Source organism: Pyrus communis, chromosome 2, assembly GCF_041283825.1.
Source record: "Pyrus communis isolate YQ-2024b chromosome 2, ASM4128382v1, whole genome shotgun sequence".
In the NCBI taxonomy this organism is placed as follows: Eukaryota; Viridiplantae; Streptophyta; class Magnoliopsida; order Rosales; family Rosaceae; genus Pyrus; species Pyrus communis.
Genome location: NC_142566.1, coordinates 3,787,445 through 3,800,835, shown reverse-complemented (window position 1 = coordinate 3,800,835; position 13,391 = coordinate 3,787,445). Strand labels below are relative to the sequence as shown.

Here is a 13,391-nt window from a genome sequence, read left to right as displayed (position 1 = left end):
TGGTATCATCTGTGAATTTGACTTGGTCTTATAATGTGATTCTATTGAAATGTGATTATATATATATATATATATATAGCCATAGACCTATGTTTATCAAACATGATTTGGCTTGTGTACTGATGATGATCGTGGTATGTGAATTGACGTGCATATTTGAAAGGTGTTTGATGTACATAGATGGTATGTTATGATGAAATGTGAGTGACTTTAATATATGTGAATATGAAATGGTTTTATAATCATTTTTCCTATAAATTGTTAATTTTCATATTTAGCCAATGATGTTGTTATATGAAGTGGGATTTGACATGCATATTGGAAATATGGTTTGTTTTGTTTGATTGGTGATGGTCCGGGATTGTATCCACATTAGTTCATTGAGTTTAGTTTGAAATGGTTGCAAAGGTATAGGCTTTAGATGAACAGTGTTGCCCTAATTCTACTTTCATTGTGTGTATGTGAATATGGGTGTGAGATGTTATGGTTGTTTGAAATGAACTTTTGGATGTCTGGGTGACTCCCTCAGAGTTTTCAAAAGTAGGGTATTGAATTCTTATGAAAGATTTATATTCAAGGTTTATAAATTATGATTGATGGCTAGTTTTATTATTGTATCACATGCTTATTTTATTATCCCTCACCCGAGCCTCTCAGCTTGTCTGGATGCCTGATTTGCCAGTGCACCAATTCCATAATATTTGGCATTGACTTTACATATGACAGGTCTGGGTAGATTATGAGAAACCGCTTGATATTTTGGTTTCGTTGAGTGGTCCGGAACCCAATGTTGTTGGATTCCGTTGAGTGGTCCGGAATCCTTGCTCTTGTTCATTCCGTAAGGTGATCTTAGAATCCTAAATTCGAGTAGATGGGAATTACCCACAATAGATATTGTGAAAATAAATTAGAATCGCCATGTTATTATTCATAACCCAAGTTGGGAATTATGTAGAGTTCATTAATTAAATTCGTGAAATGATATGTTATCTCATTAATTGATTAACATAATTAAATATTAACATTGTGCTTTGTGATTCCTTGATATGTTACAAGCTATGTATTGAGATCTAATGTTGGAAGTATAGTGATTGGTATGATGAAGTGAAATGTGATTTGACTTGTATATTGAAAATGGTTGTGACATGTGATTGAAATGCATATTGAATTGCTTAGGAGATGTGAGGTCTAGTAAATGACCGATAACCCATTGTGATGTGGATTTGTGCTCAATATTGCTTCGTTTCGTTGAGTTTCGTGAATTGGGTAACTTGAATCATGTCTTGTTCCTTCGAGCCGTTGTTATGCTTCTTGGACTTCCGTTCAATTCGGTTGGGTGGTCTAGAACTGAGTTCTGTTTGGATTCCGTTGAGTGATGGTCCGTAATCCCCTTTGGAGCCTTGGTCCGTTGGGTGGTCCAAAATCCCCTTTTCCAAAGATGTAGTCTTCAACTGAATTGTGTTGCTCTAGCCTTGCGTTTAGACTTGTTGTATGTGTTATTGATGATGTGATGGTTGACATTATTGATTGATGTGATTATGGAATGACGTTGGATATGAGTGGGGTTATCATGAGTATTTTAGTTGATTAATATTTCTAGAGAATTATGTGTACTTTGTTAATTCTTAACTATGTTACACACTATGAAATGCGATTTTAGGTGGAAAACGTGAGGAATTACGTGATGGATGAAGTGGAAAGTTTAGTTGTCATGTGGGATTGTTATGTTGGATATCATGATTATTGTTATGATTAGACTTGTTGATAAATGTGGCTAGAAAATGGTATTGTGCTTCGTTGGTTCTTTGAAGTGATATATGTTGTGAATTGCGGTATCATGTTGCGACATAATGATTTATATATAGTTGGAGGGGAAATCATGTTTTTCTGATAGGTTTGTTATGTAACCCTGAGTCTAGTATTTTCATGCTTGTCAAATTCTATTGATTGATGGAGAAATGTTATCCCTTTTGACTTAATCGGACTGTGTTATATGTCAATTATTGTGCATGACGAACTACGAATGGCTTGATCCCTGTTTAGGGTACATAGGCAGTCTAACGGGGAGGTTAGATGCAGCCATAAAACATGCGAAAAATAACTATGCTATCGATTTTTGAGTTGTGCTTACCCATATCCCGGAGGTGGGATATAATGGATACGGATTTTTGGTGACGTCACGTGTCAATTCTGGACGTATGTCGGGATTGGGGCGTGACAAAATTAATAAAACTACAATTTATCAATAAACCCACACATTATAATTAAACGTTACCATCACTCCTTGTTTATCCTACGTTCATTCCGACTAAAACTCTAATAACTCTTATACAAAAAAACAAGTTTTTTTTATCGATGGCTAAAACCTTATTTCCAGCAAGGATGGAGGTGTTGGATGAACCAACATCTCACTCTCAAACCATTCAAATTAAATAAACAACATATAAAACAAGCAAAAGCCTTGAAGAAGTACCTAAGTTACAGGCCACATCCTTTATGTCAATTGTCAACAACCTTCTATAATCATGGTTAGATGATGTGCTCTGGACTCAAATCTTCAAGGAGTCCCCTCAAAATAAAAGGACCTGCATGAAAACAAGGAGGGAATTTATAGGCAACATGAATCGAAGTTCAACACTGTGTTCAACATTGCCGCCCATGAACGCTCTATAGCTTCGTGAATTTTTTCCTCCTCTTTCTTGCCTCGAATACTGCAATTGCATCTGCGAGCAGGTACATAGGACCTAGAAGATTTTTGACTTTCGAATTTCTTTGAAAACAAAACTACTTAGTTTGAAATTTTGTTTTATAAATGGGTGTAAAGAGAAATTAACATTTTGAATTGGGTATGGAAGGACATTTTAGGTAATAAATTTAGGTTTAAAGAGAGATTAATGGTTTAATTAAAAATAATATGAGTGTAGAAAATAAGTTGGGTGTAGAAAGATTTTACATGAGTTTAAATAAAATTTCCCTCAACCTAATTGTCGAGCAAATATTTGGGAAGTGGTTAAATTTCGCCACGTCATCAACAAACTCCAAAACTCAGTCCACAACAGTTCCTACTCCGCTAATTACAATCCTAATTGTGTTTTGCTTTCTTTCCTTGTCGTATCAATAACAACAAAACACAAATATCAATATTTTTTTTGTTCTGCAAAATCTACACCTTATATTTTATTTCTTATATTGAAAATTTGCAGGTTCATTGGGTCTTATATACTCACTTTTAATATTGTTCCAATGATGACTTAGTATATGTTTTATTGAAAAAAAAAAAACGTTAATTAAACACTTAAGTAGTATATAATTTTTGTTCTGAAATAAAATACGTCAATTGCAAGCCAAGCAGCCAACCCCGACTCAAAACATGATTAGCAGTCCATGATATTTTTTCACATTTCATCTTAATATTAATTCTGACGTATACAAAGACAAAGTTTTACGTCTCCTCCTACTCCTCAGTCAGCTTCAAACAGATTCAGAAAGCCAATTTTCTGGGGTTCGGGTTCGAAGCGATTGATCGTTCGAACCATGGCTGAGGAGTGCAGAGAGACGCTGCTGAAGAAGGTTTACTATGACGAGTGTCCCGGCTGTGTAGTGGAACAGCGTAAAGAGCTGCAGAGAGGTCTTCCTATCAAAATGCTTGTTTCTATATGGCTTATTGCTCTTTCATCTGGTAAGAAAAGTTTTTTTTACTTTCTGATGTTATTTATCTGTTGGAGCGGAAAATTTTGAATACTAATTCTCCATCAACAAGTAATTTTAAATTTATTGAGAAGATTTAGACACCATCTTCGCTTGTCACCAATGAGGGAGGAAGGGACCTGCAAAAAATAACTCTAAAGGTCAACTTAGTATTTGTTCAGAATGCCCTAAAATATACGATCTCACCTCTATCTTAGGGATGGGCAAATACCTATTGGTTATGGATAACCGCGGTTATCAGCCTATTTAAATTAAACGGTTACGGTTATGGGTAGCCGTTTAGATAAATAAACGGTTATAGGTAACCGTTTACCCATGAAATTTAAATGGGCGATTATGGGTGTTAACCGCGGTTATAAACGAGTAACCGTTTACCCATTTATTTTATATATGTAAAATTAACACAAATCATGTTCTCAATCCACTAATACTTAGCACCGAATAAATTAGCAAGGAATTCATCGGTCATTCTCTCAATAACACTGCTACAGGAATGATGTTTCTCATCATCAAGGAATTAGACAAATTAATTTAAATTCTTTGTTGGTAACCATGAAATTTATAGAAATGCTTTGATAGAAATGTCTTCTAAACAATTTTTGTAACCCAATAATACTTAGAAAATATTATATTTACCTTCATTGGTAACAGTTAAAAATATCATCCGTAAACTATTATTTCAATTATTGGAATGGTATAAGGACTTAAAAAATTAAAATACGAAAATGTATGATGAATGTACCTATAACGGTGTTTAATTGTCAAAAAAAGAAAATTACGACAATTTTTTTTTAATTTTCAAGTTGTTAAAAAACATATAAACGGCTGAAAAAGTGGTAACGGTAAAAGAAAAAAAAGACAAACACAGTAAAAAGGGTAAATAGGTAAATGAGTATTAAACGGTTACGGTTAAATGGGTATGCGATTATGGATATGGTTAATCATTTATAAATGGTTATGGGTACGGATATAACCGTTTAGACAATTATCCAAACGATTATACGGATATGAGTATAAAGGGTTATCGATAAATAATCGCGGTTACCCGCCCACAATAACCGTTGCCCATCCCAAATCTTCAACCCATGCTGGTGTGATTGTTGTATTAGGTGCTTGATTGTAGCTACACTCCCCATTTTTGGCGTGCTAGTGACTTGTTTAGTGGAGGAGTAATTTTTTTATATGGTTTAACCCTGATCTATTGTTTGGTGATCGTTTTGCAGCGCTGCCAGTATCATCTCTCTTTCCATTCCTTTATTTTATGGTGGGTGCATACTTATTAATACTGTTGTTACTTGTATTTCTAAAATTTTATAAAAAAAATGCAACCTTCAAAACCCGTTGAAGTCGATTTGGTATCTCAGGATTCCAAATTATTGTTTTGCAGATCAGGGATTTGCATATTGCTAAAAGAGAGGAAGACATTGGATACTATGCTGGATATGTAGGTGAGTTGATGATCGTCGCTAAACTTTCGTATTCTTCACCATTTTGTTCCTTAATAAGTGCCTTTACGAACTTTCGTACGCTGTGAAGGGGCTTCATTTATGCTTGGCAGAGTTCTGACATCAATTTTGTGGGGAATGGTGGCTGATCGCTATGGCCGGAAGCCTGTCATAATTATAGGGATTGTTGCAGTGTTAGTAACCTCTGTTCTGCAATTGAGTTTCAATTTGATCATTTGGCAATTAACACTGGCTGTTTTCTTCAACACTTTTCTCTGCGTATTTACAAATTATTTTTACCATTTATTGGCTCAGGGTTATTTTCAACACTCTATTTGGACTCAGTGTAAACTATTGGATGGCTATTTCTACACGGTTTCTTCTTGGAAGTTTGAATGGTTCACTTGGGCCGATTAAGGTACTGCATCGTGTCATGTACGATTATAAATGATGTCATTGCAACTGTACAGCCACGTATGTAATGTCCCCGTTACTTAGAATATATGATTTAACTGCATGACCAGGCATACTCATGTGAAGCCTTCCGAGAAGAACACCAAGCTTTAAGCATGTCAACAGTAAGCCACATTGGCCTCTGGGTTCTGCAGCTTCTTTTAATAAGTGTTCTACATCATCAACATTGAGAGTTATCATCTTTTTTATCAGGTTAGTGTAGCCCGGGGTATCGGATTGATCATTGGCCCAGCTTTGGGAGGTTTCTTGGCCCAGGTAATTCTACCCTCGTGTACTTTCACGCTAGGAACCGCAATTCAGAAAATCCCTTAGTGTGCGTGTATTTTGTCATGCTAATTGTTTAGCAAGACCATTCAATGAAACTTTCTGTGAATCCGTATGTGTCAAATGATGGAAGAGATGTTTCATTGATGTGCTTAATTTCTTTAATCCTCTAAAAAGAACAATAATAACTAGCTCTCATTCCAAATATGATACTTCGGACAAGTCAGAGAATGTTTCAATCCATGTTATTTTGTGGGTTTTTCAAGCCTCAAGAACTACACGTTCGACTGTCATCATAGCACTAGAGAAACCTTACATGAATATTTATACAACCAATTTTGTCACATACACGATTAATCTACATGGTTACGAAAGCTGAAACTTGCTGCAGCGAAAATCATGGGAAGCAGATCATTTTAAGTGCATGTGCTATCACTAACACATGGGAATTAATTTTAAGGCTTAAAGCAAGCATGAGGTGTCACATTCAGCTCTGAATTAGTACAGGGGTTAGAGTGTGAGAAGGTTGGGTTTCAAAGGAATAGGCTAAATAGAGCAAATAATGGCTCAATGTCGTGTACGCTTAGTGAAAATTATGGGGTAGCAGATGATTTTACTATTCCAAGGCTGTTTCCTGCGAGTTTATGTGGGATACTAAAACGATCTTATTCCTGCGCCAGCATGTCTGTATAATTTGATTACTATTCAGAGCTACTGGACGCCAAAGAAAAAACTATTCTATTTCTTTGTTATTTTTTCCTGGTTGATCTCTCTCTCTCTCTCTATCTCTCGCGTGGGCATTCGCTTAGCGTTTTGTCTTCAAGACTGTTAATGGGATGTACCTAACAATTTTTATGCAGCCAGCAGACAAATATCCAAGTATATTTTCCCAAAACTCTATATTTGGGAGGTAAGTTTGGCTACTTATTAAGTATACTGCAATGGTTGTCAAATTTCTGAAGTTTTCGTATTACGTATATGTTGCAGTATGATGTTCCATATATAATGTGAAAGATTTGTGCAGGTTTCCGTATTTCTTGCCTTGCCTATGTACATCGGCTTTAGCGTTTGGAGTAACCATTATTTCTTTCTGGCTTCCGGTACACATCTTAGTATAAATTCCTTTATGCTGATGAATCTCTTTTATTTTTTTCTCATTGCTGTTTTTGGCCTCTTATAATTTTTTTTCTCAATTTTCTCAATAGATGCCTCCTTGAAATCTTGAATGCAGGTCTCCCTTACTGTCCTGCATTGCATATAGACGCAGTTCCTAAATTAAAAGTACCTGTTAATACTAAGTTCCGTTCTTATATTATATTATCTAATCATATACTCCGTGCGTTCTATACTCATTCATCCTAGCACGCCTTAACTTATTTTTACGTGAATGAGAAGATTTCAGACATCTTGTCTTTCACTCTTTATTTGAATTTAACTTCTTGACAATCTCCCAAGAAGAGAGAAACTAGTAATGCTTGGTTCATCTTTAGCACATGTTTACATTTAAGTACTCTTTGAAACTATACGTATTAACAGAAAATTTCCGTATTTTGGTGGTTGCAGGAAACTTTACACAAGCACAACGGAAAAGCTAGATTACACGATGATTCTTATGAAGCTTTGGAAACTGCTTCTGGTGGGTCTGATACAAATGAAAAGCAAAAAACTGATGAACAAACACCTAAAGAAAACCTTTTCAAGAATTGGCCCTTAATATCTTCAATCATTGTTTATTGCGTTTTCTCACTTCATGACATGGCTTATGGAGAGGTAATTCCGTGCGTTTTTTCATTTTAACACAGTATAGTACTAATTTCAGCATCTTCCCTTTTCCTTTTCCTCTCTTTTACTTGAAGTGATACTATGTGTTTCTTGTGATTCATTTAAAACAGATATTCTCATTATGGGCCGTGAGTCCTCGGAAGTTTGGGGGTTTGAGCTTTACAACTGAGGACGTTGGTGAAGTTCTTGCAATTTCTGGTAATGCTTGATATTTCCACATGTTCCTAAAACACTTTATGATCTGCATAACATATCTGGGATATTTTATATGCAGTCTCTGCTTGTTTCTATTTGTGACTAACTACATATACAGAACAATGGCTGACAACTTAATCAACCTGTAGGTTTTAGTCTTTTTGTCTTCCAAATTACTCTATATCCATATGTTGAAAGGCTTCTTGGTCCTGTTATGATTGCTCGCATTGGAGGGGTAAGTTTTCCGCTCCTGTTCCCTGTGCAGTATACTACCTTCTGCACTTCAGTTCTTTTTGCGAATAATTGTCCTTTGACCTAATTCCTGGTGACTGATATTAATTTTTATCTTCATGGTTTTTTCATTCGCGTGCAGATTATATCCATACCCCTGTTGTCAAGTTACCCGCTTATAGCAATGTTGTCCGGGTTCTCCCTTTTCGTGCTGTTAAACTGTGCGTCTGTGCTGAAGAATGTCATATCTGTATGTGCATCCATGAATTTAGAGCTCATTTGAATTAATACACTGTATGCATCATTGCATGAATGCCCCTCATTCAGTGTATTAATCATAATACGAGCTACGAAAGCAAAACTCTACTTTATCTACTCCACAGAAATTGATACATAGTTTGTCAAATTTTATTTACTTTTCTTTCGGGGGAATACTCTCTGGTACCGATAAAAGATATCGAGAGGCTTCCAATTGCTACCTTATCTTCTCTTATACGTGTTGTGCTCTAACTTTTAAATTTTTTGTGTACAATTAGATCACGATTATAACCGGCATGTTCATCCTTCAAAACAGAGCGGTGGTAATTTTCTTCTCGAATTAACTGGTTTAGAATTCTCCCCTCGTCTCAAGTCATGAGATTATTGATCTTCAATAGGAAATGTGTCGTAACTTGGCCGTGATTAAACAACAGGACCAAAAACAAAGAGGCGCAGCGAATGGACTTTCTATGACAGCAATGTCACTGTTCAAGGCAATTGCTCCAGCTGCTGGTGGTGCATTGTAAGTTTAGCTTTCTTTAACTTATGGGCGATGCTTAAATCCATATATTCGTTCTAGTAAGTACGCCAACTGGGAGCTTACGTGATTTTGTTATACCATGTTTCTTGTTGATACTGCTCAACGACATGAGTTTGTGTATATCTTATACATACGTTTTGTTCTGCATATAGTTTAAAGATTACTAGTAGACATTAGTATTGCATGCTGTAAATTGGTGAAGGCGAGTTTACATGCCTTACAATAGTGTAGTTTTTTATGGTGAAGGCGAGTTTACAAGCCTCACACTTTACCAATGATATGAAATTTGTATTGCATGATCGCATCGTAAAGAATTCAAAAATCTTCCTTTCTTTTGTTAATCATGATTTCGTCTGAACAGGTTTTCTTGGGCACAAAAACGTAGGGATGCTGCTATCCTACCTGGTATCATACTTGACCAACTTTTCATCCTGGATTTACTGACAACTCGCATGGTTTAGAAACATAACCGTTCCAATTTTCGATTGCAGGAAGCCAGATGATATTCTTCATCTTGAATGTGGTCGAGGCAATTGCAGTTCTGATGACATTTAAGCCGTTTCTCACTCTACGTGAATAGATCAAGATCAATGTAAACGGAAGTTCATGTCGAAGTCTAAAGAAACTCCCTCAACATAATTATGGGCAGATCATTGTATGCATTATAGTTGTCCACACTCTAGCAAGGATATAGCTTAGTAGGAATATTAGATATGATCCTCATTAATAACATAAGAAAGGACTTAGATAATAGGGTTGCGATCGAACGATTTTGAGTGCAAAAGGCACTTGGATTAAAATCGTATGCAAATGGGACTTAGATTGCCACACAAGAAACAGTTCCTGCATGTGTAACTTCACTGTCAAGCAACAAAAACGCCGTGTTTATAATCGGAAACATAAAACAATAAAGAAGACCCGAATCTACATGGGACTTCATTAAAAAATTCCCCAACATCGTCACGATGGAGCTCTAAATACCATTATCGTAAACAGCTCAGCTAAATTGTTCCTAGTATCTGTTTTCAAATGCTACTTCCGAAGTTTCTTTTCATTTGATTTTGGCACTGCACGATCACTAGGCTCAAGCTTGATAAGCTCAGAGGCTCGGAGCATTGGAGTAAGGCCATCTCCAATCGAGGGCTGGCCAAATGGCTTATTTTAGCCTTCTGGTCCTCCAAGATATTAATATTTTAATGAACAATACATGATCATATTTGCCTCCATCTCCAACCGAGAGCCAAAGGGCCATAGAGCTCGTTTTAGCTCTGTCACAAAAAACCGTATCCAACCAAGGGCCAAAGGGCCAAACATAATTTATTATTTAAATTCAAATCCAACAACAACTTAAATTTAAAAACTACAACTTATATTTAAAAATTACAACTTAAATTTAAAAACGACGAATTAAATTTAAAAACTATAAATTAAATTTAAAAACTACATTAACTTGAATTAAAAACTACAACAACTTAAACTTAATATCCATAATCAACATCATCTTCATCATCTGTCATTGTTGGAGTATAGTTAGAGGTAAACAACTGCCGCCGGGTCATAATTTCCTTCTTTTTTTTTCTATCAAAATAGGCCTTACTCATTGAAGTGTAATTCGAAGTGTTCATTTCCATATTCTTATTATCCATCTCTTCTTGTATTTGTTTGGCCCGTTCTTTATGCCTACTTTTCCTTTCTTCCACCTCAAGGGCATTTTGCTCCGCCATTAATCGCAATGAGGCCACCACTTCATGTTGAGCATCGTAATCATCATTTGTCTTGCCCTTTTCCTTCAACCTTCACCCCTTGTTTCGTCCCATAGCCCTAGGTATGGAACCTTCACCCGAAAACGGATTTTCTACCCTTGTTTGTTGAATGGTTAGAGATCCATCTTCATCCATATCTGCAGCTGAAGATGCAGTTTCGAACATCGGCGTAGGAGCTCTATGTGGTGGATCTTCAAATAACACCCACCCTTTACAAATTTCCCAACAACTGTGAAATTGAAAGGGTTTTGAGTTGCTCTCCATAGACAATTCTTCCACTTGGCGTACCTAGAAAAAAATTAAAGGAAATTAATTTATGAAATTAAATGTAATATAATTAATTATTTAAAATAAATTGTGAAAATACTTACTTCGTCGTAGTAATTAGCGCTGCTTTCATGTCTACTTGCGGTTGCTAACAATGCTTGATGCCATTTGTTCAAACTTGGCTGAAGATGTTTCTTCCATCTTGAAGAATAACTCTCGTGGTTTCGAATATTCACTGGAGTGGTGCCTTCATAGAACTCTAAGTATTTTTTGGACACATGAGTCCAAATACCGTCATTTGTTTGATAATTCTATCTCACACTATCTTCCGACACCCATCTATAAGCTTTGCAAAGAGCTCATCTTCTTTTCGGGTCCAAACCTTATCTTTCACTGCATATGAGGTCATTTTATTAAAAAAATTGAAGAATAGATTTTTGAAAGAGGAAAGAAAATATGAGAATTGAAATGGTGTATGAATGGTGAAAATTTTGTGAGGAATGGTGAATGAATGGTTTAGGTATTTATAGAAAAAAATTAGAATTTTTGAGAATTTTTGTCACATCCCGACCCGGGGCGGGATGCGACAATTGGTATTAGAGCCTAACCCTGGCCGCGTGTGTGCCGACGAGGACATCAGGCCCCTAAGGGGGGTGGATTGTAACATCCCACATCGCCCAGGGGAGTGATCTTTATATGTATATTTCCATCTCTACCTAGAACGAGACCTTTTGGGAGCTCACTGGTTTCGGGTTCTATAGGAACTCCGAAGTTAAGCGAGAAGGGGGCTAAAGCAATCCCATGATGGGTGACCCATCGGGAAGTTCTCGTGTGAGTTCCCAAAAACAAAACCGTGAGGGCGTGGTTGGGGCCCAAAGCGGACAATATCGTGCTACGATGGAGTCGGGCCCGGGAAGTGATCCGCCCCGGGCCGAGATGTGACAATTAGTATCAGAGCCTAACCCTGGTCGTGGTGTGCCGACGAGGACGTCGGGCCCCTAAAGGGGGTGGATTGTGACATCCCACATCGCCCAGGGGAGTGATCCTTATATGTATATTCCCATCCCTACCTAGCACGAGACCTTTTGGGAGCTCACTGGCTTCGGGTTCTGTAGGAACTCCGAAGTTAAGCGAGAAGGGGGCTAGAGCAATCCCATGATGGGTGACCTACTGGGAAGTTGCTCGTGAGTTCCCAAAAAACAAAACCGTGAGGGAATGGTAAGCCCAAAGAGGACAATATTGTGCTACGGTGGTGGAGCGGGCCCGGGCCGGGATGTGACAATTTTTTTTTAAAAAAAAAGGGCCAAAAAACCTAAAAAAAACTCTTAAATCCAACGGTAACCGGCACCAGCTAGTAACGGCTAGCTGACGTCAGCTAGCCGTTGGATTCAAATTTCTTTTTAAGCATTCTTATATGTTATAACCGACAGGAATACATTTATATTAAATAAATAATATAAATGTATTCCTATCGGTTATAACCGATATGATTAATGGTTTTTCTGGCCAGCCCCGGGCTGGTTGCAGCCAGCCCTCCAACCTTTTAGCCCCTTTATATTCCGTGGGGCCCTCTTAGATTCCACGAGCCAAACTTTTCCGAAATTGGATGCCAGTAATGCAATTTGTTGATGAGTAAAAATGGTCAATCAACTAAAGATCATCTTTAAAAGAGATGTCAAAAAGTCCATGTTAACAATAACAGTAAAAAATACAACATTAGTTTTTCCTACCGAACCAATTCTTATATGACACAACGTGGATCAACAGCAAAGGTGGTTGCTGTAAAATTCGATAGCAACTTCAAATTCATTTTTAAATGATTAATAAATGTTTTTTTTATATCATATTATTATTGATTTTCGTTCTAAAAGTATTTATTACAAGTATGAAAAATTAAATTATTATTTAATTTAGTGAAATTGCCTAAAACGACCAATTCTTTTAAGGGGGTTTTTGATATGGGTCCAAATTAACTTAAAATTGGACTTATTTCAAAAGTTAAAAGTCACTAAAAATTGGACCTATTTCAAAAGATGGCCTATAAAATTGGACCTATCTCAAATTTTCCCTTTTTTTTTTTTTTAATCTTAGAATTGAAATAGGACAAACCGAATATACACATAGTATGCACTCTCATGTATCAAATTGCGCTCTCATATAAATGGGTTACTCAAAAATTCCGACCCTCGTTTCTTATTTTGTAGAGAGAATTTGTAGAGAGAAATAGAGAGGAGAAAGAGAGAAAGATGAAGACAGGGAGTCGCTAGACGGCTGGAGGCCTGTGGGAAGTGGTGATATTCTGCTTGGGGTGGGATGGGTTTGTGGGAAGTGGAGATATAATTTTAATGGGTGGTACTAGGTCTGTGGGAAGTGGTGATATTCTTCTTGGGGTGGGTGGTGCTCGCACTCGCCGCCTTCTTGAGGTACCGTGCCTGGTGGTGGTGGTGGTGGTGCTGCTATGAG

General features: G+C 36.8%; 1 protein-coding gene across 2 annotated transcripts; it reads left to right on the top strand.

Annotated features, from left to right (window-relative positions):
- The first annotated feature begins 3,411 nt into the window (after nt 1–3,411).
- Nucleotides 3,412–9,790, top strand: LOC137747384 (protein ZINC INDUCED FACILITATOR-LIKE 1-like). Of its 2 annotated transcripts, XM_068487487.2 has the most exons (17): nt 3,412–3,679; nt 4,932–4,972; nt 5,096–5,156; nt 5,245–5,347; nt 5,469–5,571; nt 5,678–5,731; nt 5,820–5,882; nt 6,752–6,801; nt 6,916–6,991; nt 7,455–7,661; nt 7,784–7,871; nt 8,018–8,103; nt 8,242–8,349; nt 8,636–8,680; nt 8,792–8,880; nt 9,260–9,303; nt 9,390–9,790. In XM_068487487.2, exons 1-17 carry the CDS (start codon nt 3,535–3,537, stop codon nt 9,476–9,478), a joined length of 1,452 nt encoding a protein of 483 aa, XP_068343588.1. In that variant the 5' UTR covers nt 3,412–3,534; the 3' UTR covers nt 9,479–9,790. The 2 variants fall into 2 exon arrangements, with proteins under 2 accessions (XP_068343588.1, XP_068343589.1); XM_068487488.2 differs by lacking the exon at nt 4,932–4,972 and having other exon boundaries at nt 3,539–3,679.
- Nucleotides 9,791–13,391: the final 3,601 nt, after the last annotated feature.

Coding starts and splice junctions, on each gene's coding strand:
- LOC137747384 (XM_068487487.2), top strand. CDS start 3,535: ATGGCTGAGGAGTGCAGAGAGACGCTGCTGAAGAAGGTTTACTATGAC. Junction 5,732..5,819: donor AAGCTTTAAGCATGTCAACA/GTAAGCCACATT, acceptor CTTTTTTATCAG/GTTAGTGTAGCCCGGGGTAT. Junction 7,872..8,017: donor TGAAGTTCTTGCAATTTCTG/GTAATGCTTGAT, acceptor ATCAACCTGTAG/GTTTTAGTCTTTTTGTCTTC.